This window comes from Pseudorasbora parva, chromosome 16 (assembly GCF_024679245.1).
Source record: "Pseudorasbora parva isolate DD20220531a chromosome 16, ASM2467924v1, whole genome shotgun sequence".
Taxonomy (NCBI): Eukaryota; Metazoa; Chordata; class Actinopteri; order Cypriniformes; family Gobionidae; genus Pseudorasbora; species Pseudorasbora parva.
In genome coordinates, this window is record NC_090187.1 from 9,658,020 (window position 1) to 9,685,717 (window position 27,698).

Genomic DNA, 27,698 nt, shown 5'->3' on the forward strand with positions numbered 1-27,698 from the left:
TGAATTATGGGATTGGCTGTTACAAAATATTTAAGATACTACTATAAAATTACGCATCTTAAAAAGCAGCCTAACAGGAATAACCATCATGTTGAAAAAAACACCCATAACCTTAAATCACAGGTTTTGAAACAAAGCCCAACTATGAAGTTATCAATATTTGTGTCTCAGGTGGGGAAAAGCAGAGGGTATTAGAGACCATGACAAATCTTGGACATTGTACAATGTTTTATTAAAAAGTAAAGAAATTACACAAAAGGGGGGCCTATCGGTCCCCAAAACTACCAGGCCCTCCCTCCCTGCCCCTTGCTCTATTATATATATATATATATATATATATATATATATATATATATATATATATATATATATATATATATATATATATATATATATATATATATATATATATATAAAACAAGATTTTACAACTGGCAGTGACGCTGAAAGGGTCTTAAAAAAAAGAAAACACTTTCAGAAAACTGAATAAAGTCTTAGGAAATCTGTGGGTGAAAAAAAGAGGTAAGGATATCCTTAAAGTATTTTCCCTACCAGGTCCTGGAGCTATAAATACATATGAAAACGGCTTTGACCACTAGTACTTCCAGAAAGCCACGTAGTATCTGAAAGAAAGCATTTACACCTGTGAGACGACTCATTCCCAGCCTGAGACTCATAGAGGTACATACCGCAGTTTCAGTCCATGTTTTACTCATGGATCTTGAAAACGGGCCATTCAATGAATAATATACGGTTAAGTTACTAAACAACATAAAAAGTGATGACAAACCTAAAGAACCACAAAATCAAGACAAGTAGGTTATGATAGTGACCTTGTTTCTGAATATTAAATTAAGCCTAAACATTTTTTAGATCCAGAATGAAGCCCTGAGCAGCACATCTGCTGTGGACATGTGGTTAAATGTCCGTGGCTACAAAAAACTAAATATAGTCAAAGCTTATTATTTACATAGTAATAAAAAAAGGAAAGACAATTATGATACTTCTGATGAACAGATTATACACTCAATTAGTGGACACCACATCAGATAATAGAATTTCACTTGAGTGTCTCCAGGAACAAGATTCACATCTGATTTTACCATCTTGATTTCAAGTTCAGTTCATCACCGCAAAGAGTTTTAGGGGGAATATAACATTCAAACGTCAGTTTAACACCAAGGGGAACTTTTCTTTAGAAGACCACTGTAGTGGAGTGCCACCTACTGGTTTCAAGGGAATAAGAGCAGCATGAGGCTTTGCAGGAATCACTAGATGCCCATAGGCCAATAAACAGGAACGACGATCTCTTGCTTTCCAAAAAAAAAATTGTTTAACCAAACTTAAGGATGACAGTTTTTATTGTAAAACAGCCAAAATAATAAATGACTAAAGAAAAGTAACAATTGGTGGCACATTCAAAAATAAAGACTTTTAGATCAACTCCATACCACCATGGGGGTTTAGTGCCAATTAAACGGCTCTCATGAGACCGAAAACACAAGGTCAGTTTCATTGAAAGAGCTTAGTTCTGGACGGTCACCAGCAAATTCATTTGAAAGTCTGCATGAAGGTCTATGCAAAAGGAGCTACGAGTTTCATTCTGCACCACTTTATAACATTTACAGGTCAACTTCTGCAGAGGAACCTCCCAAGTCATCGAAACAAGACATTTGCAACCCAATTACAATCTTTTTTGGGATATAGGGGGTTTCTTTTTTTAGAACTTTCGTTTTTTAGGTCAAATATCAAATGAAAAAAGTCTTAAGAGCTCAAAGAGATGGCCTCTCGTTTTCAAATGCAAATCTTCAGGTTGAAAAACCAAGTGTCACCATTATTAAATCAACTTACAAATATAAATCAGCTTTCTCCAATATTAACAAAAACTTCCAAAAAGTAAAATAAACAGAAACATCTACATCGGGGTGAAAAAGGGTTCTGTCCGATATGCAGTGGGTATGGGGGTGGCCCGTTTCGCCTTCTGATTAATAAGGAGGGGGTACGAAAACGGATACAAAAGAACACAAATCACCCTGTTCTTCATGAGCGTTTCACCCTCTTGGAATGTCGCTGGCCACCCGAGTCCTCGTCGCTGCTGGCCTCGTCCTTGTCGTCCGTCACACCTCGTGATGTCCGTCTCAATCCAGTTTTCCTGCTGTCCCTCTCGTTGTCGCTTTCCTGCTCTCGATAATCTTTCCGACTCGTCCGCTTACTCTTCCTTCTCATGTTCAGCTCATCATCATCATCATCATCCTCCTCCTCCTCGCTTTCGCTGTCAGCTTGGTTCCGTTGTCTGCTGCCCTGTCTGGCCTTCCTACGTCCCGAGACTTCCTCCTCATCATCATCATCATCTTCCTTCTGTCTGGATGTGGTTCTTTGCTTTCCGTTCTGAATCTTCTTCCTTCCCTCCACCTCTTCTTCTTCATCCTCTTCAGAGGGAGTGGCCAGGCGTTTGCGCGTTCGGCGGCGCAGATAGCCGACCCCAGGGAGGCTCTTCTGCATAAGCTCGACGAACGCCTGCTCTGTGCGTGCCATGCAGGTCAGAACATTGCTGGTGGGCTGGTTATATTCCTCAGCATTTGAAAAGATGAGCTTCATGTCCTCGAGGAAATCGCTGGCGCTGTGGTACTGGGAGGATTTGAACTTGTCCTGGATGGTGGTGAAGTCCATCGGGGTGCTGATAATGTCCTGATAATCCTCGGCCTCTTCAGCGGATACAGGTTCCCTGGAGGAGGAGAGCAGAATGCACAGGAATGTGTTACGCGATGACTTTCAATAATGTCCTCCGCTAAACTGCTTTGGTTTGGACTATTTGATAAAAAATTTGAACCCTGTCATATCCATGCATCATTTACCCATAGCAGTGATGCGCAACTAAATATTTGTTAGCCTTGTCAATAAGCCAAATTCACTAGACCGTAAATTATCAAAATTATCCAACTACTGCAAGTACAGTATATCCAAAGTTAAGGTTTACTATATAGTAAAATTCAACTGCTTCATTGTTATACTGTCAAAAAATATATAAACTCTGCGATATATTAAAAGTTGTGTATATATAGTAGGGGTGGGCGATATCTCGATATTTAAAATATATCGAGATATTTTTTAAACTCGATATGGATTTGGACATATCGTATATATCTATATGTTGTTTATATTTAATTCTGATTCCGCCGCTTTGTTCGTTTGCCTTCTCCGTGCGGTGCTCGCGAGCCTCCCGCCTCGTTGCTTTTGTTCCCCCTCCCCTTGTGTGTTGTCTCATTGAGCACATGGTGTCTGCAACCAGGTGAGGATTAGTTATCATGTTGACAAGCGCGTGCGTTGTTCAAGACTCAGTTTAGAGACCATGATTTTCCTTCTAACACAACTGCTTGCTAAAATTCATAAAGAAATTTTAATGTTCATCATAGTTTAAATAGTAAGTTTCACCCACAGTCAGGTGATTGGCAATATTGGTGCGAGACACGCAATCATGTCAGTTTATGATTTTTGTCTAACTGATCGCATGGTTTTCGGTTAAAATGTCAAAATGATCACATAATTTGAAAACATTTAAAAAAATTATTGCAATATCATTATTATTACAGACCTGCAAACTCGTCAGAGTAAAAAAGGTGACAGTGGAGCTGAAATAATAGTGAAATATTATTCTGATGTATATCATCGGTTCGCTACGTGAATGGTGAGTGGTGTCATTTATTTCTGTGATCAAAGCTGAATTTATCATCATGTCTCCAGTCTTCAGTGTCACTAATCATTCTCATATTAGGATTTGATGCTCAACAAACATTAATGATTATTATAAGTGTTGAAAACAGTTTTGCTGCTCATGGTGCTGCTTCATTTTTGTGGAAAATACCATACCATTCACATTTGTGGTAAAATTAAAGAGAGAAATTAATACTTTTGTTGATCAGACATAGGCTACATTAAATTGATCACAAGTGATATTTTTAATATTACAAAAGATAATAATTTATTTAATAAATGCTCTCCATTGAAATCATCAAAGAATCCTGAAAAATAAAATGTATCATGGTTTCCACAACATTTTTAAGCAGCACAACTGTTTTCAACACAGATAATAATCAAAATTGTTTCTTGATTATAAAATTTTCATATGAGAATGATTAGTGAAGGATCATGTGACACTGAAGGCTGGAGTAATGATGATACATTCAGCTTTGATCACAGGAATAAATTACACTTTACTATATTCACATAGAAAAAGAATGTTTTCATGTGTAATGGTATTTCACAATATTACTGTATTTTTGATTAAATAAATGCAGCTTTGGTGAGCAGAAGATAAACATTTAAAAAGCTGTCAGTTAGCACTGCATTATTCATATGATATACAGGGAGTGCAAAATTATTAGGCAAATGAGTATTTTGACCACATCATCCTCGTTATGCATGTTGTCTTACTCCAAGCTGTATAGGCTGGAAAGCCTACTACCAATTAAGCAGATTAGGTGATGTGCATCTCTGTAATGAGAAGGGGTGTGGTCTAATGACATCAACACCCTATATCAGGTGTGCATAATTATTAGGCAACTTCCTTTACTTTGGCAAAATGGGTCAAACGAAGGACTTGACAGGCTCAGAAAAGTCAAAAATAGTGATATATATTGCAGAGGGATGCAGCAGTCTTAAAATTGCCAAGCTTATGAAGCGTGATCATCGAACAATCAAGCGTTTCATTCAAAATAGTCAACAGGGTCGCAAGAAGCGTGTGGAAAAACCAAGGCGCAAAATAACTGCCCGTGAACTGAGAAAAGTCAAGCGTGCAGCTGCCAAGATGCCACTTGCCACCAGTTTGGCCATATTTCAGAGCTGCAACATCACTGAAGTGCCCAAAAGCACAAGGTGTGCAATACTCAGAGACATGGCCAAGGTAAGAAAGGCAGAAAGTCGACCACCACTGAACAAGACACACAAGCTGAAACGTCAAGACTGGGCCAAGAAATATCTCAAGACTGATTTTTCTAAGGTTTTATGGACTGATGAAATGAGAGTGAGTCTTGATGGGCCAGATGGATGGGCCCGTGGCTGGATTGGTAAAGGGCAGAGAGCTCAAGTCCGACTCAGACGCCAGCAAGGTGGAGGTGGAGTACTGGTTTGGGCTGGTATCATCAAAGATGAGCTTGTGGGGCCTTTTCGGGTTGAGGATGGAGTCAAGCTCAACTCCCAGTCCTACTGCCAGTTTCTGGAAGACACCTTCTTCAAGCAGTGTTACAGAAAGAAGTCTGCATCCTTCAAGAAAAACATGATTTTCATGCAGGACAATGCTCCATCACACAATCCAAGTACTCCACAGCGTGGCTGGCAAGAAAGGGTATAAAAAGAAAATCTAATGATATGGCCTCCTTGTTCACCTGATCTGAACCCCATTGAGAACCTGTGGTCCATCATCAAATGTGTGATTTACAAGGAGGGAAAACAGTACACCTCTCTGAACAGTGTCTGGGAGGCTGTGGTTGCTGCTGCACGCAATGTTGATGGTGAACAGATCAAAACACTGACAGAATCCATGGATGGCAGGCTTTTGAGTGTCCTTGCAAAGAAAGGTGGCTATATTGGTCACTTATTTGTTTTTGTTTGGTTTTTGAATGTCAGAAATGTATATTTGTGAATGTTGAGATGTTATATTGGTTTCACTGGTAAAAATAAATAATTGAAATGGGTATAAATTTGTTTTTTGTTAAGTTGCCTAATAATTATGCACAGTAATAGTCACCTGTCCCCCTAAAATAGCTAAAACTAAAACTTCCAAAAATATTCAGCTTAGGGCTGGACGATATGGCCAAAATTTATATCACGATATATTTCTTAATTTCGGTCGATACGATATAATTTCGATATCGATATGAACTATATAAAAGCTTTAGAAAAACTACCAAGAACTGCCACAAAGGATGTCTGTACCTACAAACTTCTGAAAAATTAATTTGCGAAGTCTATGAAACCTCATCCTATAAAACTATATAATATTTTAGAAATAAAAACGGTACAAATAAATTAATGTTCACCTTTTATTTGCAGATTTATTTGCATTTAAGTCAAATAAAGATAAGACTCTCACTTCGCAGACGCAGTTTATTGAGCATTTTCTTTTAAGTTTTAAATTTCAGTGAAGAACGATTCATAGCGCTATATTCTCCTTTAATGCAAAACTATAGACCTTTATCTACTGATGCACAAAAAATAAATAAAAGAAGACTCAATTCAGTGGCCTATTTGTGCTCTGTTTGAGATGAGTGCACGCTGCTTTTTGCAAGGCTTTAAACTCGAGCAAATGATACATTTTCGTGAAGCCATGTCTGACCGTCTTTCACAAGCTTTGAAAGGTAATTTAAACGAGAATGAACTCGTTGGTGTTAATACATGTCATTGTGTGCAAATGTGGAAAGCATTAAAACAAATGTGCCACTTGCCTCTTACACGAATAGTCTACATGGATTATTTGTAACACTTGGCATCGTTTTGTTAGACATTAGATTGATGCGTCTATGTCGATGTATTGTTACACCCCTAGTCGGCACCTCTCCGGCACATTTTGCAGCACAATGAAACCTGAAGTTTAATATCAGATCTTAAGCCACATTCGCACGGGACTAGTGTTATCTAAGGACCTCTGGTGATTTGTAATAATTGCAGAGAATGTCTGTGATCTTAATCCCATGCGAATCGGCCATGTCTGTAATTTGTAGTAAAAATTCCCCCGCAAATTACCTACCATATTTCGCCGAACACCGAGGTCCTGTGATAATAGTAGTCCCGTGCGAATCGACATCTCTGTAATATGGTCAGGATTAGGCGGATTGTATATCATTTTTCAAGCTTTTTTTCTTCCTGTGAGCATTTCTATCTTTATCTTTCACGAAGAATAAAGTCTGCATTCATAATGCGCACCGTTATGAATCCCCGTGCAGCCGCGCCCGCACGGATTATACTTTCACTTTAGAATGATTATCAATTTGAGAGTAATCTGATTGAATGGTGTGTTTAATATTAACATCAATAGCCTACTGTTCTTAATGAAAAACAGAACAGTACAGTACAATGACAAGCTTGTTTAAATAGCCACTTTTGCATTTGAAACTGAATCTTCCGCCGTATATTGTGAGCTTCTCACTCGTGATAAATTAAATCTGATTCCTGCCGCTGGTCTGAGCTCAGTTCATGGCGTCTGTTCGCTAACTGAACGAAATTATATTTATTTATTAGGCTACTGTAAAATAATCAAAACGATATCGATGCTTGTTTATGATTTCATACAGATATCTATAACGAAGTCTATCATATCCGGGAGAAGTCAGTAATTCAAGTAAAATCACAGGCTTGCTTATCCCGTGCGAATGCGCCACGCAAAACTCAGATGTGGGGGAGTCATTTCTAAATCACAGAGGTCTTTAATACTAATCCCGTGTGAATAGTGCTGTAGATAGCCGAACCACTTCCACGCCACTAAAGAAAGTTAGTCTTTCTCCTTACTTGTGGAAGCTCGTCCAGTCACATTTGTATTAGTCAGGGAAACTCTTTTTGTAGCTAAAACTTGCCGCGTTGGATCTATCAGCCTACTACTGCTGCGCACTGGCTGCATGTCCCGTGGTGTACGTCATCGCGCTAGCCAATCGTGTTCTGCTCTTTCTGACGGCTGCGCCCGGACGTCAGTCAGTGAGGAATGCTGTAATGTATATCGAAATATCGGAAATGTGTTTAAAAATCATATCACCGTTATTGAAAAAAATTATATCGCGATATATATTGATATTGAATTATTGTCCAGCCCTAATTCAGCTTTGATATTAATGAGTTTTTTGCGTTCATTGAGAACATGGTTGTTGTTCAATAATAAAATGAATCCTCAAAAATACAACTTGCCTAATAATTCTGCACTCCCTGTAGGCCTACTTTATTGTCAATAAATAGCCTACATTGAGATGGCAAAAGCACTTTGTTCCTACATGAACTGACTACCTCTTTGCACTTCAATAAAAAAAGAATTTGTGGTATTTTGTAGGGGTGTAACGGTTCACAAAATTCACGGTTCGGTTCGATACGATACACTGGTGTCACGGTTCGGTTCGGTACGGTTCGGTATGTTTTAGATACAGCAAAAAGAAAAAATTGGCAGATAAATTACCTTTTTTTATTATTTTTTTATTAAAACTAATAAAACTGATCCGCTGTTGCATACCACAAACACAGCATTGATTCATTATTTTTTATTTAAAATCCAAAAGTTTTTACTGAACATGCCTCGTCAGAATTCCAATTCTCTTTGTTTACTCTTTAATAGAAGTCAGGTTACGTAGCCTACTACATTTAAACAACATTTTATTAAATTAATTTATTCATATTTATATACTTTAGATTTAGCTCACACAAGTGGCAAAACATTTAAACATAGTTTATAGCCTTAAATCACAAACATTTTAAATTAGAAACTTACAATAGTCTATTCAAAAACAGCCGACTCTCGTCTTTTCTTTCGTTTTACACCCTTTTAAAAGAAATCCTGCAGGTCAAAAAGAACTTTGCTTTTCACCTCCAAGAAAGTACGAGTGCTATCCATTATGGCACTTTTTTTTTAACCTAAATGCCAGGTAAGGTGTCCTTTTGTTGCTTTACTTGAGAAAAAAAAGCCATGTGTTGACTTTGAAACAAGAGTATATTTTAAATGATATGCATCTGTGGTGAAATGACTAGATTTTTGCGTCAGTACATGTTTATTTTAATGCGAACAATGTTCTACCACTTTAATGCAGCAACGCAGAGCAGCAAAAAATAGCCTCGGTACGAAAACGATCCGTGCACTGCTGCAGACGCAACGCACCTGGAACGGACTGACGGACAGCATCCGCGTGCAGTCTGAAAGCTGTCATCCGCTAACATGGGTACGGAAAAAAATACGCAACGCACACGCACTGCAGACGGAGTATGTGTGAAACGGGCGGTCTCATATCCGCGGCTATAAATGGACCACTCGCCGCGGTGATGTCTTTTGCCATTTGAATAAGTTGGAAATGTCTGTCTAAATGCTGCGGGGATAGTTTGTGGGATAGTTTGTGGCTGTTTCTTCTTTTTATCGTCTTGTTGTCGGCGTAAATGAGTTGATTGACATGACATGAATTATTCCCGCTGCTGTACCATCAGCAAATGCGACATACCGTTGTTTTTTAATCCATCACTCTTGCCAACACCATCATAGCTTACAAAGAATCCAAAGTTCACCCAAACACCAGACCTGTTGGTTATTGGAGGATCTTCTATTTCTGGTTTGTTAAAAGCAATAGCCATTTTGCCACGAGCATTCAGCGCGTAGCCTAGGCTACTGAGTAAGCGAGCACCTGACTGAGCAGCCTAAAACAATATATGGTGTTTTTTTTTTTTTTTCACATGCTTCGGCGGTGTCAGGGGCATTGCCTGTTATGTCGTTTTGGTTATTGGGCTACCTTGTTGAACGCATATTATTATATTTCACACACTTTTTTATTTTCCAAATCTAATTAATTAGTCCAAGAACCGTTCGGTACATAATGCGTACCGCGTACCGAACCGAAAGCCTCGTACCGAACGGTTCAATACGAATACGCGTATCGTTACACCCCTAGTATTTTGGCATATTTGTTTTTGCTGTAGTTTTTAGGGGGTTACTTTTCCTGTAAAGATATCGATATATATATTGTATATCGAGATATAGCTAAATATATTGAGATATATTTTTTGCTCCATATCGCCCAGCATTTTATTTTGGGACTAGGCTTAAGCCTTGCCTGTGAAACATGTGGGATAATGTTATTCCTTGTAAAGCTGTTCTAAAACAATGTGTATTGTGAAAATTTCTATATAAAGAAATTTGCAAAAATGTATGAGAGTTTAGTGTACTAAAAACGTATGACATTTATTGCGATTACCACATTTTGTATATTAAAACGGTCACAAAAATCAATCATAGTGCATATATAAATGTTTGTGAAAGTGTACCTGAAGGGCCAGCTGTAGCGGTATTTCATTAGCTTCTGAAGGATCTCCTCACATTTCTCCAGCTCAACAGCTTGTTTCTTCAATGCAGGCTTAGAGCTCTGTCGGACCTTCAAATGATCAAAAACACTTCAGAAACATTTCACATATGATGCCTAGATATTCATAAACTTTCATATATGGCTATATTAGTAGTGACTAATACTTAACCTAATGTGTCTACAACAAGGTTTCCCCAAGTTAAATTTTAGACTTTGTAAGACCCTGTGGGGACCCTGACAACTGCACTGTTCATTTACATTTCTTTGCCTCAACACAACAGTATTATGCTTACTGTTCTTTTTCACCAGTACTTTTAAATGATTCAGCTGAACACATTTGCAAAATATTTGTGAATTAGAACAACTGAAACAAATCAAACCTAGCATTTAATCAAGATTTACACCGCCCAGTTAACTAAAACAAATGTAATGCAAAGTAAACAGTAAAATGTTGTGCATGGGAACAATATTAAACATAGACCTCACTTCTGAATTTATCAGCACTTCTCATTCAACTCACCAGCTCATCGATGTCAGCAGGGTTGCTCGGTGCAGTTCGTGATTTAGGTTTGGAAGCAGGTTTAGGAGGAGAAGGTTTGAGAGAATGTTTAGTAGAAGGTTTGAGAGAAGGTTTAGGAGGAGAAGGTTTGAGAGAAGGTTTAGGATCTGGTTTGGAAGCAGGTTTAGGAGAAGGTTTAGGAGGAGAAGGTTTGAGAGAAGGTTTAGGAGAAGGTTTAGGAGGAGAAGGTTTGAGAGAAGGTTTAGGATCTGGTTTGGAAGCAGATCTGAGAGAAGTTTTGGGATCTGGTTTAGAAGCGGGTCTGGCACTAGGAGGCGAATGCTTCTTCTGTGGTTGTTTACTCTGCACTTTGGGCTTCAAAGACGTCTTCACCTTTTTTCTAGGCCTTACTGTGACAACCAAACACAGACAAAACTAGAGTTTGTGCTCTACTTAAACGACTAATTTTCTAGCACATCAGCATGACATGATGCTATAGTACACTTTATAGACAAGTTAGTTGATCTCCATAAGAACATCAATACAAATTAAGTATATCACTACTTTGAAATTATTTCATCCCCCCCGACCTTAATGAAAACAAAGTGTATCGGTTCTCAAAGGTCTCAAAACACTCACAGCTGTGGCCTGTGTCCCGACATTCTTCTTCCGATTCTTCCTCTTCAGACTCTTCTTCATCTTCATCCTCTGAATCCTCCTCTTCCTCAGTGTCCTCATTATAGTTTCTGCACATAAAGATGTGTAAATTTATTATGAGGAGCGTCGAGCTCAAATGCTTTAAAAACACCACTAGCATTGAATGTATACACTTTACAATGTGTGTGTACATACCTGCCCCTGGAGCTGCGTCGGGCAGTGGTTGGCTGACAGGCTGGGCAGAGCCATTCACCCGCCGGTATACGGTACAAAGCCGGTCGCAGACAGAACAGGTGGAAGGCTTTATTACACTCATCACACAGAATCAACTTATCATCCTCTCCTACAAAGAAAGACATCCATAAACCAGATCAATTACATATTAAATCTTCCAGTTTCCATGCAGTACTTCCTCTTGTGTGCAGCTCGTATTACAGCGACAGGTGCCGTTTAAATCTTAGACATTCTCTCCTTGATGGTCATTCTCTCCCTTGCGTATTTTACTTCATACTCTAAAGGTGTGAAGTCAACTACTCCCTGTGGTTGGCTGGGACTGAAGGTCATTTGTTTCACATAGTGTTTCCCACAGGTTTTTGAGAGACTACGGCGGGTGGACCTTGGACTCTCTGCTAGGGGTGTTCTCCCACAAGAACATTTTGTTCTTTTTAGTTAAATGCATTAAATTATGAACTCTATCCCCTTTTCAGCTATCAAACTAGAAGATGAAAAGAAAAATCTTAGTCCACATTATATTCACACTGGTTTTAACCTCAACAGTTTGAATATAATATGACTGCACTGTAAAATAAAAAAAACATTATATATTAAAATACAATTATATTCGCTTCACTTTATAGTAGCAAAATTACTGTCAACAATATTTGTGTTGAAATCTCATTTGCAAGAGCTCCATTGTGCCTTTATTTTCCATTTATAATGGATATGGACACCATCATGTCATCCCGTAAATGTGAAAGCGTAATTGGCGCACGTTGCATTCCCAAATGAGTGTTTCACTCACAGATCGATTGACTCTTAGATACTGAAAGCATTGAATCATGAACAGCATGTGTAAATGAAAACATTCTAGGTAATAAATAGGAAACGCTGAAAAGCAGAAGTGGGAGACTCAAGTCACATGAGTCGAGTCAGACTTAAGTCGCACATTTTAGAACTTGAGACTTGCTTGACAAATATTAATAAAAGACTCGACATTCATGACATGAGACTTGACTCAGACTTGAGTTAAATGACTCGAAATAACTTGTTTTTGTAAATAAATATCGGTTTTTGAACGCACCGTAACCTAACCTCGTGACGCAGCAGGCATGCAGAGCGCGCTAACGGAGATAGTCGTGAATGAACATGGAGAGCGCTGCCTACGCAATATTTCCATGGTAATCAGTTACTAATGAATCACACAGCCCATGTGCCCATGCTCGCCTCGTACCTGCGCAGTGTTGCCAGAATGGGTGGTTCCGGGTCGCGCTGTATCCATAATGTTCAGCAATGAGTTCAAAATTGCAACCAAAACAAAACCACTTCACTACGAAACCGTCAAGCACTGTAGGTTGAAATGTGGTATCCGACTTGTGTTGCACAATGATGGATAACTGCATATTTCTCTTGTTGAATAATTAATCAGTTTTGCTGAAGGTTTAGTTACTGTGAGCAGTTCGACAGCGTAGCGTTGTGTGTGTGATAAAGGAATATCCGCGGAAGTGTTACTAGTATCTCATTTCACAGATTGTGGGTTTCTATATAAAAATGTCGAAACAATGTAAAGTATTTGCTCTGGCTCTTATTTTCAATAATTTTGCTCAGTTTTTATGCTTCTTGTTGTAAACTGCTGATATTGTACAAGCAAAATGTGATGGTTGGTTAGTGTGTTTGTGATTAGACACTTAAAGTCACCACCATTTCTGTGTTCTGCATTGGAGCTGATTTTTGACAAATTATGTAACAAAGTCATTTTTATACTCTCCCATTGATTGAAATTATATAAATAAAAATGCTGAAATCCAGCCAACACTGCACACGTGTAAAATATTTTAGTAAAACATGATTTAAGGAAGTAATATTAGCTACATTTTGTCTATTTTTTATTTATTTGACTTTTTCAGCAATTTCATTTGGGGTCAAAAGACCAAGATAGCATACATAAATAACATTTTAAGCCAATTAAGCAAAACTATAAATTAAATCAAAGATAAGACCATCAGCTAGACACAGGTCAAAAACTGGTATAACTCTCACTTTTGAAATGAAGGCTACGCCTCTATCTGGACATGTTAGGGGTTAAAATATTATTGAAGAAATGTAAAAAGCCTTTATTTCAACATGGCTTTAATATTTTAAAAACAGGTGACAAGTACTGGACACCTATGCGTGTTGTGGCTAATGAGCCTTCGTCAGGGTGTGAGCCACAAACACAATTGGATTTCATTAAGTTTATTAATTATAATATTACCGTAATCATCATCTGGTCACGCTGTACAGGACTAGGAGGAGGACTATCAAAAAATACAAGGAGAATGCATCTCACCCAATATATTGGCCTAATTTCAGTTACATTTCTATTTTAGGTTATGCAGTTTTAATTAATTTGTAGATTTCTATTGTATTAACAATTGTTTGTTGCATTAAAACGCCCATAGTCCATATAACTACTGTAGTTGTAGCTAATTTTAATATATAAATTCAGTTAAAACAATGAACATTTGTATGACTTGCTTGACCCAAGCTATGACTTGACTTGCTTGACATAAAGCAGTGACTTGACTTGATTGTCACAACAAATGACTTGGACTTGCTTGCGACTTGAAGGTAAAGACTTGAGACTTGCACATGTGTGACTTACTCCCACCTCTGCTGACAGGTACCATTAAATATTTTGGTTGCTTTTTAACCTGCATTTAAACAAATGCATGTGTGCTTTAGCTTCTTTATCCAATGATGCAGCTCCTAAAATAGGTTGAGTGAATGTCCAGAGCTAGAATCTAGACAAAGGGTGTCAACTTTTAAATTGAAAAAATTATGTTTCACATTTTTGATCACTACTTAATTCACATTGTAGGGCGTCATTTCTTTGCTTTCACAATTTGGTCCAAACCTTTGCCACTGCATTTAATGCTTAACACAGTGAAACGCAAACAAGTAATTACACTTCATTGCATTTAAGGTTGATCTTCCAGTGGCTCACCTTTCCTGCGGCACACTTTACAGCGAGCGTTCTCTGCAGACATGTCCCACTTGATGCAGGCGTCCAGCATGCCGAGCAGAGCGTGCATGCGAGAAAATGTCTGAGCTTCACGGACAGCAGTTTTCCACTTCTCCACCGCCGTGGCTACCTAGAAATTCGATATGCACAAGTTTAGTGTAGTTTCAACATTATATAAAATCACATACACTATTTAAGCATTTTTTTAAGTGGCAGTTCACCCAGAAATTCAAACTTCGTCATCAATATTCAAACTTCATTCAGCAAGGATGCATTAAATTTATAAAAAGTGACTTTGTCCTTCGTCCTTGGTGAAACATTAAGACCACGTGGTGAGGTTGGGCACTTATACCATTACCATCCCATGAAATTAGATTTTGATTAATGCTACTGCCCAGGCCTGCTGGGCAGTAAATCATCAATTCTGAATTGATTTTCATATTAATTTCTAAAGATCGATCCGTAAGTCAGAGGATCGATTTAATAATAGGCCTACATTTTCCTGTGAATTTTAATTTGCCGAGTCATTGAATTCACGCATGCGCCCGAGGTGGAAGGACATTAAAACAACGAACATGGCAGCTTTGAAAACTCCAGAAACGCAGCGGACAGAATACTAGAGTAGATAAACAAACTCAAGCCGAAGCTCTCGTCACTATACCGCCGCCGCCGTGCTGAAGAAGCGCCGCGGACTGACTGAGTTTTCCTCACTCTTCCTCTTCTCTCGTTACCGCGGCGGACAGAGAATACTAGAGTAAGGTAGACGAGTGAACTCGGGCTGCTGGATATGTCGAGAACGCGGCTTACATCCCAGCTGATCTCACTGCAGCGCGCTCTTACTGCAAACGAAGCTGCCTCGTCATGACAGCGCGCACCCTCTCCACAGCGCGCGTTCGCTGACTAGAGCACTCTGGAAGGGGGATTGTTCTTTACAACCATCAATACTCCATTAATTTGCAGTTAAATGTCTATAATAATAGTATAAATATGTTGCATAACTAGAGTCCAGTAATATTCAGGTAGCAGCTGGAAAAAGCTTTCTTTAAAAAGACTTATCTAAATCTGATACATCGGATCGGATCAGATAATGATAATCGATTCAAGATCTTGAGAAACTGAATCAAATCAATTCTTGAAATTTGAATCGAAACCCAGCCCTAGCGCACACATGCACTCACCCTGGCCTCTTCAGCCAGTGTCTTCTGATCATCCACCTCCTCTGCCGTCGTACTCTCCTCTCCCCCAGTCTTCTTTTTCTTCTTCTGTTTGGGCGCCATGAAGCCCTGCAAAAACTTCTTGATCACGCTCTCTTGCAGGGTGATCACACACTCACCAAAATCCTGCATTTTCTCCAAGTTCTGCACCTGAAATCGAGAGAAGAAAGAGGTCAGGTGGGTTCAAAGTGGTGGAGATATCCATGTAGTAGGCCTGGGCAGTAGCATTAATCAAAATCTAATTTCATGGGATGGTAATGGTATAAGTGCCCACCCTCACCACATGGTCTTAATGTTTCTCACCCTCTCCTCAAACTCAGAAGTATCCTCCATGTATCCCAGGCCTCCTTTCTGCAGACGAGAGGCTACCTCGATAATGTCAGTGCGCAGGAATTTAAGCAGTTCCTGGTATCCGTCACAGGTCTTTAGTCCTGGGTTACCTTTTTTCATCAGATGGATGGAATGCAAGATTTCCTGGTAGCTGAAAAACAAAAGAAAACCATCTGAATTCTTCATCCATTCTTACTGGGAATGAAAGCTAGTAAGTTTTGTGCTTCAGGAGGAAGGAGATGTATGTGTGTATGTGTATATTTATATACTTACTTGACCTGCAGTCTGAGTTTGAGTTCACTCTCTCTTACTCCCTGAGAGTGAAGACTCTCTATTAGTTCATCAAGGTCTTTTGGTGTATCACATACAAACCTAGGAAAACAATTTAAGAAAAAGCTTAAAAAAAATAATCTAAAATGGGCTAGTCTCATTCAAAAAAAAAAATACTTAAAGGCTGATTTCCCCGACACCAACAACCCAGCTGGGAATTTGCAAGAACACTTACCAGAGGTTTTGGCCTTGTTTGGGCACAGTGGTCTCAATACAAGACTCAGGCACTGGCACCCCCTGCTGGCCATTTTCATTAGAAGTGCTGACTATGCTGCCCTCATCCTCTTTCTCTCCATCTGAGAAGGCAAGCGACAGACACGAATCAGACAAACTGCCGTCGACTCAAGTAACATTAAGTTTGATCTGAAACTACTTTTTAAAAAAATTCCAACACCTAAAAGATGAACCATCATTTTACCTGGAATGTACTTGATAACACTGGTTAAGTAAGATTTTGTACAAAAAATTAAGAAAACTGTTGTTTCTGTCAACAACAGATGCGGTATATCTACCAGAAAAGTTAATCTGGCAAACAGATTTTATGCGGCTAATTTTTAATTCTGCCAAGTCGTCTGGTCAATAATACACAACTGCATAGGTAGACTAACCTTCTGTCTCCTCTTCTTTCTTCAGCTCTTCATCTTCCTCTGCCAACACAGGCTCCTCTTCAGGAGGAAGAGTGAATGTGTAGTCTATACTCTCATGAACCCATCCCTTTTCAATATACAGCCCAGGAACCACATCAGAGAACAGCCAATAACGGTTGTGATTGCGGTCAGTACCCAGCGGTGTTTTCCTCATCGCCAACTTTGCTTTACTGACAGCATCCTGGAAGGCTTTTTCTGCTGCAGCTTTCTGCCTCCTTATTCGCTCCTCCTCTGCTTCCTTCTCCATACGTTCTGCAAGAAATGCATTCATAATACAAATTAAATAAAACTGGTAATCTTACTTAACATCTTTTTCAACAGGACATGAAACCCCCATGGTTCCATCATAAAGCTCAAGCTGGTTTGCGAAACAGGTAGGTACAGCTTTCGTCACTTTAGATTTTATGCTACTGCACGGACTTATCCTCTAAACTGAACAGCGGGTTAGAGTTCTCTCTCTCGTGACTACCCATTGCATATTCAACATGGTGAATCTGCCTAAAATACCCCAACGGTGTTCAACTAGACCCAACAGTGCGGAACACACTAAAAAATGGCCCGATGGTCAAGCACCAACTTTGGCAAGAGTTTTTCAGAGCCTTTATGCAAACAAACAATTCTAAAAAGCATCTATTTAACACTGTTCTCTTTATTTACCGTGTTCTGATACACATTTTGACTTTGTGTCTCTCAGTGCCCAAGTTTTAGGGTGTTCACATTTGGCAGGTGTTTCTTTTTGTTTCTTATGTTCCGTCACAACAAACCGTGTGAACAAACCCTTACTTTCCTCTTGTTCTGCTGGTCTTAATCATATGGTTTTAGATCCCTCACTCTCTGCAGGTTTCTGGAATATCACTTCATCCTCACCTTTTTAATCTTTTTTTTCACATTCTTTTTTTTTTTTTTACTCATCTCCTACCTTTGTTTTGCCGTTCCTGTTCTTCCTTATCTTTCTTGGCCTGAATGGACATCAAGCGTCTGCTTTTCACTGTACTTATCATGTCCTCGGGCTCTGGTTCCACTTTGACAGGGACCTTAGGTGTCTCTTTTTTCACGTTTGAATCTTTCCTCTTATCTGTCCTCATTACACCATCTCCGGTTCCATCGTGTTTTGCCTCCATCTGCTCTTTCCGCTTCTGCTTCTCCGCCCTCTTACGTTCATTGACTTCTTTGAGCGTGGCGAGCCGCTCCTTCCACATCTCGGCTGTGCGCTGCTGCATGGCTTCCACGTGATCCTCTACCGAATAGGTCATGAGAATACGATGAGACAGTGCCACCAGCAGGCTGACCTTCTCCTGAGGGGTCAGTTCAAACACCTCTGATGTCTCAAGCTTTTCCAAAAACTCGCTGCTCACCACGTCGTCATAGCCCCCACCAGGCTGCCAACCATCTGAGCCACGGGCACTCTCTTCCTCGTGTGCATCCGATGGCCGCAAACACAGGCGCACCAGTTCGGATACGGAGTGCATGGTCAGAGGAATCTCTGATAATGGCATGTCCAGTTCACTGTAACCTTCCGCCAGCTCATCTTGCAGAAGCGTTTGCAGCAGCACCACCAGCACACGGTTCAAGTAGAGGAAACCTGCCTTGTCTCCAGCTAAAGCCTCCATCAGTGCCATGGAAGTGATGGGATACTGATCATCAGGCATCAGGAGGCCAGAGTAGCAGTGAAGAAACTCCACTACCATGGCTATGTCACCAAAGAGGGCATTGGGAAGCCCCTCAGGCATGTCGAACAAACGGAACGCTGGCAAGCTCTTGCCTTCAAGTTCCTGGTCTTCGTAACGGCGCGACATCTCCCGCTTCATCTGCATCTCCTTCTCTCTACGCTCTTTGGCTTTCTCACGCAGCTTCTGCTTGACTTCCTGGCGCTTCTGGCGTAGAACATCCTGTTTCTCCTCCTCAGTCATGAGGGCCCATCTGCGTTTTTGCTCGAGAAGTTCCCAGCGTTTCTGCACCAGCTCTTTCAGCTCCTCAGGAAGTCGCCCACGGTCCTCTGCAGACAAAGTTTTTGCTGCCTTAGACACAAGTGTGGACAGAGCAGTCTTCTTGTCTTCTTTGCCTTTATTCTCCTTGTAAAACCGAAGGAGATGCAAGGCCATAGGCGGAAATGGTTTGCCCAGCTTAGCAGAGCCAGTGCTTGAACTTCGCCCCCGTTTTTTTGGGCTACCTGTAGTAGGAGGGCTTTTAGCTAGATCCAAAAGGGTCATCTGCTTCATTTTGGGTTTCTTGGCGCTTCCAGGGCTTTTGTCCTCCTTTTTGGAGAGTTTCTGGCCATTAGGAGTCTTGGTGACTCCACTCTTGCGGCTCCTTCTGGGGTCAGTGGATTTTTTGTCTCCCTGTTTTTTGCTCGATTTTGGGGTGCTAAGGATGTTTTCCCCATCTGACTTTTTCGATGTACCTGAGTTTTTCATTTTTAAAGGTGATCCATTAACTTTCTTCACCTGAACAAAAGAGAAATTATACACAAATATTAACTCTTTCAAACATACTTTGTTATATGAATAACTGAACATGCAAAATATCAAAAGAAAGAATATACCCTCTGCTTATAAACAAGCAAAATTAACTTTTATTTTAGCATCATTCTGATTCATTAAAGAACTTGCAACCTAAATCTGAACTTGCTAATAAACAAATCTCTAAAATATTTCTCTCATTTTCTAAATATTTCTAAATGAGTAAACATATAGAAATTTGTTTTACCATCTTTAAATTGTGTAATATATACATCTCCCAACCACTATTGGGATATAGCCAGTGTTTTTGCAATCTCCTCAAGAGTAGATTTTGGTAGTACTCTGCTCAAACTTACCTGCATATGACTCCAGAGGGTTGGACTGAGAGGTATGTTCTGGGAGTCTTTTTTCTTTTTCTTTTCTTTTCCATCACTGTCTGTTCCCGTCTCTCCAGTCTTCAGCTTCTTATTGGGTTTACCTTCAGGTGAGCTCATGCTTTTCCTCTTAGTTGATGGATTTTCTGCCAGGAACTAAAATAAATGTTTAATTTAACAATTTTTTATGAAAACACTTTTTCTTTAAAGCACATCACATATGTATCCCACCTTGTGAGGGTCCAGTAAAAAGTCACTGAATTTGCTTGGTAGGTTGAATTTTTTCACCAACTCATCCTCCACCACCCAGGGGGCACTCTCTCCCGTGCCCAACCTCAGAGCATAGTGTCTGATGAAGTAGCGCATGATTTCTTTGTTGGGAGGCCGCTCAGATCTGAACAGGCTGTCTACGGGAACGTCACTGATAACTTTGTCCTCATTGAGAAGTTTGACGTCGTACTTGTGGGGCAGAAATTTGGGCATGACCCATTTCTTCTTTTCTTCTTTCATACTGGTTGGGAGTTTTCTGGGTGAGCGACGGGCCCTATCAGCTACAGAAAAAATTAAATGAATGCAAAACATATTGCTTTTTTTTTATTCACCCTGGTTCAATCAGGGTTTAATGTATATAGCTGTAATTAGTGTGACAAAAATAGCAAAAATTAGTACATCATTATTTTGTATTTTTTATATACTGAAAGACACCATTCATGAATGAGCATGAAGAGCAGTCAAGTCTTACAGAGACTCTCTCTCCTGCTCTCCTCCTCTTTGGTCTGTGGCTCCTTCTTCAGGTTTTCCTGACTGGCGTTCTCTTTATCACTGGATGGAGAATCACAAGCTCCTTCCATCTTTTTCTCCACATTGTCTTCCGGAGGATTCTCCAGCGGATGAATCTTTACCACTTTTACACGCAAAGACTTATCCTTCCCAACCTTACAGAGAGAGAACAAGACAGAATTACCATTTCACATCCATAGAGAGAAATCAGAAGAGACTAAAAATAAATTTGCACAATTCAACATAATACAACATCCAGTGTTCCCATACTTCAGACAATAGATTTTCAACTTTTTGTAAAATGTGTTACTAATATTTTTAAAATTACTAATATTATTAAAATAATATCTAAGCAAATACTTTAAAACTGAGCATAAGTAGACATAATAATAAAAAAAATTACATAAGTGTCAAAATAGTAAAACCAAGGCCATACCAAGAAGTCACACTCCTCGCCCACAGCATACTTGGTGAGAATCTCCAACCAGACAAGATCTACTAGCTTATCAAGAGGTACTGTGTTATGGTGCACAATCTCCAGAACAGGCTTCTCAAACCACACCGGATACTCCTCCTGAAGCCTGCCAAATATGAAACCATTTAATATTATGGTAATACAAGTAATCATATCATTCACTCACTGTAATTTGCAAACTTTAAGCAAACTTGACAACATTTCACTACAGTAGTACCCCTGCCAATAAATACAAATTATGTGACAGCCCTTCAATTTATGATTTGCAATTATAGGTTGATAATCAGTGCAGGGCTTGAAAATAAGGACCAGGGTGAAAGACACTCAGGAAAGTGGACGGAATCATCACTGGCCCAATATCTTACCTGAATTCTACTGTTAGGATTTATGTTAAAACCTTTAAAGCTCATTTGAAAACAATACAACTTCATACTCTTCATGGCCAGTAGAGGGAGATGAGAGTAAAGAATGAACAGTAAAAATAGCATCTAAAACACATGGACCCTTATAGCAGCATAACGCTCTATATGGTCTGTACTGCAAACTGTTGAGAGTGTACGCGTGTCTGGTTACATAAGCAGCTTACAACACTAAACTGTTTTCTCTCTCTCTCTCTCCCACACACCAATATAGAAATCTGTTTGAATGTCAGTCGAGCAGGTCAGAAGTAGAGCATTTCTCTTAAACTTCTGCTGAAGACTCAATCAATAATACACTCTCTTTATGGGAAGTGGGAGGGGCAGTGACGGCACAAGGGAACCAATGAAATAGCAGAAGTGTGGTCATATGGCGCTCTCTCAAAACAACAGCCTGACAAATGTTCTGTTTACAAGCTCTCGGTTATATACAGCAGACATGGTAAAAAAATAAAGGGTTGCAACAGCCAATGAATTTCCGTGCCCTTAAGTAGTTCCAGATTAATTGTTTTGTAAAAACTGCACTCAAAGAACAATTAAGTCAATAAAATATTTTAGCGCCAAGTACACATTTATCTGAATAGCTTTGTGTAGATAAGACATTAGTGTGAATCATTTCAAACTGCCCGTTTCATTCCATAAATTACTTCATAAAATTATAGACTTATAGTTTTTAATATTTTGAATTGGTTATTATAATTTTATTTTTAATATTTTAGTTAAAGTTTTAGTATTTGTTGTGCGTGTCAGTTTATGTTGTACCTTATTTAATCTTTTTTGTAATTATATTATATATATATATATATATATATATATATATATATATATATATATATATATATATATATATATATATATATATATTATACACACACACACACAAACACCTAAAAGATTATTAGGAACACCTGTTCAACTTCTTATTAATGCAAAAGAATGAGAAAGAATGGTGTGAAAAGGGAAAAACATCCAGTATGCGGCAGTCCTATGCGCGAAATGCCTTGTTGGTGCTAGAGGTCAGAGGAGAATGGGCCGACTGATTCAGAAGAGCAACTTTGAGTGAAATAACCACTATCTACATACTTTTTTTACTTAAAACTATAATTTCGTTATTTACCCAGTGTTTTGTATGTGAACACTGTTTTACGTGATTATTACCACAGAAGTCAAGCACTTACAAGGGAAATAAATTTGTAGATGTTACGCAGCCATCAAAACAGGCTATGGATTCATGCCGAACAAGAGAGGGAGGCAGAGACCAATTTAAGATTTGCCAGCTTTTTAATTCTGTTTTGCAATCTGGTCATCCGATATTTCGATTTCCGTAAATTTTAACAATAGGCCTAACTTCAGTCCATTTTATCGTTTCTTTTCCCAAATCCTCACACGTATCACACTCATTTTTGCAGGGAATTATACACTTTTCTTCCTTTCGTTTGCTGAAGTCTATTATACCCATTCACATGTTTTACTGTAGTAAAGTAGAAAACCACTGTAGGATGAAATTTTACGTAACAGTTTGTGCCTGTTACTAGTCTTGAGGCGCTAAATGTGTTGACCCTGTGGAAGATAAAATTCGCTCTTCAGATGTTTTACAATAAGTGTTGCTTTGCGACATCAGGAGAAAAGTTGAAGATGAAGATATTAGAGAAGTTGTCTATCCAGCTCATGTCTCACATTCATCTCACAAGTGCCGAGCGGCATGACGCATCTTTGCGGGGGGAATAAAGGTTATGAAAAAAAAAAATTCTTAAGATTACCATTATTTATTTACAATCATTTAAATGTTTTACAGACAAGTGTATTGTTTCACGGATGGAAAATAAATATGCAAGCTTATGAAATGGATGTTTGAGCGTTTATTATTTTAAAATGTAGGCTATATATATCTGGCATAGACCACAGTATTTAAAATAGCATATATGCATTAGTTATACTTTCAATTTAATTTACAGAGCAAGCTATAGAAGAAGACTAGTGTGTGTCGCACTCACAACGAGACGCGCAACAGGGAGTGTGGCATCACAGGTTTAAAAGCGATTTACCGCTGAACCGCAGGAATTTGTTGCTTTTCAACTGCGGTAAGAAAAAAATCCATACTGTCCCAGCCCTACGTTTAAATACCATGGCCTACCTGAGCTACTTCCACCAGGATAATGCACCATGTCACAAAGCTTGACTCCTTTCAAATTGGTTTCTTGAACATGACAATGAGTTCACTGTACTAAAATGGCCCCCAGTCATGAAATCTCAACCCAATAGAACATCTTTGGGATGTGGTGGAACGGGAGCTTCGTGCCCTGGATGTGCATCCCACGAATCTCCATCAACTGCAAGATGCTATCCTATCAATATGGGCCAACATTTCTAAAGAATGCTTCCAGCACCTTGTTGAATCAATGCCACGAAGAATTAAGGCAGTTCTGAAGGCGAAATGGGGTCAAACACAGTATTAGTATGGTGTTCCTAATAATCCTTTAGGATTTTTATTTATATAAAAACATTTTATTACGTACATATTATATTTTACAAGTTGAACTAAGTATGGGTTAATCCATGGCTAGCTGTGCATTAAAGGATTTTAAATCCGGGCAAAGAACCGCCCGATGCAAAGCATACAATGTAGTAATACAATAGCTCAGCCATTTTGTTGCTTAAATTCACAGGGCAGCGTTGAAAAGTTTGTTTCTGAATGCTTTCTGTGCACACCGTGTAATGTCCGCTCTCTGCTTGTGAGTGACTAGGCCTGCGTATGTGCGATTTAATGAAAACAGCGCTTTAATATAGAACGTGATTCAACTTTCTTGGAACTACCTGTGCATTAAAAATGTTATTGAATCCAGTATTCAGTCAGACCATGACATAAATGAAAACGTTGCCATGGCAACAAACTGAAATAAAATGTTACATTTCAAAAGACTTTTGAGACAGACTGAATGAACTCTGAGCATCATTCAGTCATCTGTCATCCACCAATTCATTCACCCATGTATGGCTTGGTTTTTGTTACTTACAGCTCAGTGACCTCTTGCTCCTCTTCCCATGCCTCCTTATGCGTGAGCTGACTGCTGCCAGTGCTTTTGCATGTCCATATCCGCTCTCCATACCTGCGCAGTCGAGCTTCATACTCTCTGAACAACAGGGTTAAGGACAAACAACACACGTCACGAACACTACACCACTTCTGGAACTTCTGAAATGTCAAGCAGCATTTCCAAAGCAGAGCTGATCAAACAGTGTAAGCAGCACTGCCGTCCATCCTTTATGAGCGAGACTCATTCATAATTAATGCAACTGGTAGCACAGCAGCTCAATAATTAAAGGGCCAGCAGCACGAACCCTCCATCAATTTATTTTAATTTGCAATTAAGAACAGGTAGCAAAAAATGTAAGAGAAGAGCCTCAGTATGAGATTACAGACCCTCTGAAAGAGTAAAACCACTTCAGAGACTAGATTAATTTTGCACTGTTCATGTATTATATAAATGTTTATCTAAGCATGATAAATAATAACTAGTCACTCAAAGTGGGCTTTGAATATCCAATGTCAGTATATCTAGAAACCTGGTTATGACAGCAAACAAAATCGCTAAAATAAATTCTTTATGTATTTCAAATTGTGACATGGGCTGTCAGTATTCTACAGTTTTTTATTTAGATCAGGAGTTTTCAAACTGGGGTCCCAAGACCACCAAGGGTACTCTAGAAGGTTCTAAGGGGTCCCCAGAAATATTCAGAGAATAAACCGATAAAAAGCAAAAATGGATAAAGTCTACCGAACATTCAAACCATTTTTTTCTAAATGTTTCTCTTCTTGCTTGCCATATACATGAATTGTATGTTTTGCTTTGTCTCTTGAGTTTCTCACTATAGTCCCCTTTATCTTGCTCTTTGGGGTAATAAGGCAGTATTCGTAATATTACTGCTTAAATACATGTATTGTGAAAGTTGCTTAAAATTATTTTTAATTGAAAATCTTCAGGTTTATATACCCAACATTAAGCATAGCCAATTTAAACCAAATTACCTATTTTAAAGTTTTCATACATAAAAATATATAGATGGGTTTTAGGATGGGGGTCCCTCACAAACGATGCATTATATTTGGGGGTCCATGGCACCCAAAACTTTGCTTGTCTCAAACACTTATTTGGCCGATCTAGAACACACACTTAATAGGGAAAGCAGGAAACTCGTAAAGTTTATGCATGCGTTTTGTGAACTGAATTAAACAGCCCAACTACATCCTATCACGTTCTCCACGATACCCCGCCCTCCACTGACACGTGAGCCAATCAGATGTCATAAAACCCGTAAGCAGCGCATGACAGGGTCAGAGGGAGTTTCTTATTGGATAGTTTTTCTAATTTCGTAACACATACGGGCTGGGGTCACTTTCATTCTTAAACCCGTTTACAGGTGTGGTTCGTCAAGAAAAATGTTACAATGACATCTGTAAAATAACAGATTTAGTCTGAGATAAACGAACAACACCAATTAAAAGATTTATATTGCTGGAGCAAATATCTAATCAAATGTACAAAAACATACAATAGTCCACAAATATGCCAACTCTGCGATTTAGCAGCTTAAATCCAAGGACTAATATACGGAGTTGCTGAAAGCCCTGAAGTTCAGCTCTACTCATCCTGACGACCAAATTCACGTGACGTGCGGAGAGCAATTCGCGCGCAAATGACCTCGCGCAGCTGCACATGAACTCGCACTTTCCTCTCCAGTGGCAGCCTGAGCTGAAACCATTTGTACAATCATAACCACACTCCCAGCATACAGATAACTATTGCAGTCTTTATCTCGGAGCATCAGTCTATAAACTCCCGTCACTCATATCCACGAACTGTAAATGACTGAGAGCGCGCGCGTTACACAAGATTGAGCCATAGCAGCTTGGGCGAGAAACAGTTTAGCTAGACGTGACAAAAACACTGTGCGTCCTGGAGCTAGTGCGCTCTAAAATGCACTCAAGGCGGCAACAGCCTCTCAATAACATGCATTCCACCATGTTACAGCACCAAATATAGCATGCATCCATGTCTTAAAAGTTTAACCCCGGATGATATAAACGTCATGGTCACGTTTAGCCGGTTAGCGTTACAATGAGAAGCAGCGCGCAAGATGAAAACAATAATAAATGCTAAAATGCACACACTGTGCTCGTACGCGCTCAGAATCCACGACCCGCGTGGTAATAACAGACCGCGACTCTCGCGGGCCTGCGTTTGTATGTTCAGTGTATGCAAGTGGATAGTGAGGCAGTGAGAAAGGATACTCTTTGTTCCTGAAGGCCTCTTTAGTGTGCTCGATGATGAACACCTCCTCTCCTGGGCCCGGCGGCTCCGACAGCGGCTTAACCAACGGGTACGGCTTCCGGCCTAGCAACGGTGCCATCGCGTGCGGGCTGCTGTGGTCCTGGATGCGTCGGCAATGTGCACTACTGAACTAACCCGCCACTCAATCTCAGCTTAAACTGAATATGGAGTGAAATTCGCGCGTCTCAGCGGCGTAGCATGGGGGCTAGGCTAGCTGCTTTACTTACTTTTTACGAAGCGCGTCAAAACAAAACAAAACCAAACACAGGCTTTTCTTGTCAGTAACATCCCCGGTGTGAAATCCGTTGGTTCGGGGGAGCCGGTGGGGTCATGGTGAGATGGCTGTAAAGAGCGTAAGAAGTGAACGGAAGCGCCTCCTGTGTGCCGGGGATTGGAAGCGCGAAAGGCGGCCCGTCAGAGCTGGTATGGCGGGCTTTCTTATGCCGCTCAGGTCCGTGTTGCTGTCGATTCTCCAGGCCAAAGCGACGTACCAATCCCTATTCCGCAGCGACTATAGACCGCGTAGATACTGTTTTGAGGGAAGTGCTGATTACATAAACAAACAAGAGGGTTTATAGCTGATTGAAAAATGGCGGGAGTTCCTGCAACACCGGCAACATTCCGTACAACCTCAAAACTCCGTTACCCCGGTAGCAAGTAGGGACGCAAGAATAAGTCCCGCCCATCGTCTCCAATTATTGGTTAATAAAAAACTACGACAACGACCGAGATATTTTATTGGCCGCTTGAACTGTCACTTATACCTACTCCACCTTTTGTCAAAGGAACACCCCTCTAATCATAAATAGGAGCGTTTGGAAGCGTGGCTAGAGGTCAGTTTGTGGTAAATGTATCAAAATGGCTATTTGGCTTATGTACTTTTGCTTTAATTACGGACATTTTATTTTTTTGTAAGATCATCATTTATAAGGG

At 39.6% G+C, this 27,698-nt stretch overlaps 1 protein-coding gene across 1 annotated transcript; it reads right to left on the reverse strand.

Annotated features, from left to right (window-relative positions):
* Positions 1–434: 434 nt before the first annotated feature.
* On the reverse strand, positions 435–27,431 carry baz1b (bromodomain adjacent to zinc finger domain, 1B). Its single transcript, XM_067419385.1, has 18 exons — positions 26,726–27,431; positions 24,450–24,566; positions 20,981–21,125; positions 20,507–20,699; positions 19,996–20,315; positions 19,747–19,920; positions 17,851–19,375; positions 16,893–17,183; positions 16,460–16,580; positions 16,228–16,326; positions 15,928–16,105; positions 15,589–15,774; positions 14,393–14,540; positions 11,386–11,533; positions 11,173–11,279; positions 10,555–10,943; positions 9,997–10,103; positions 435–2,725 (listed from the first exon to the last, which is right to left on the reverse strand). Exons 1-18 carry the CDS (start codon positions 26,842–26,844, stop codon positions 2,041–2,043), a joined length of 5,052 nt encoding a protein of 1,683 aa, XP_067275486.1. The 5' UTR covers positions 26,845–27,431; the 3' UTR covers positions 435–2,040.
* Between the last annotated feature and the right edge of the window lie 267 nt (positions 27,432–27,698).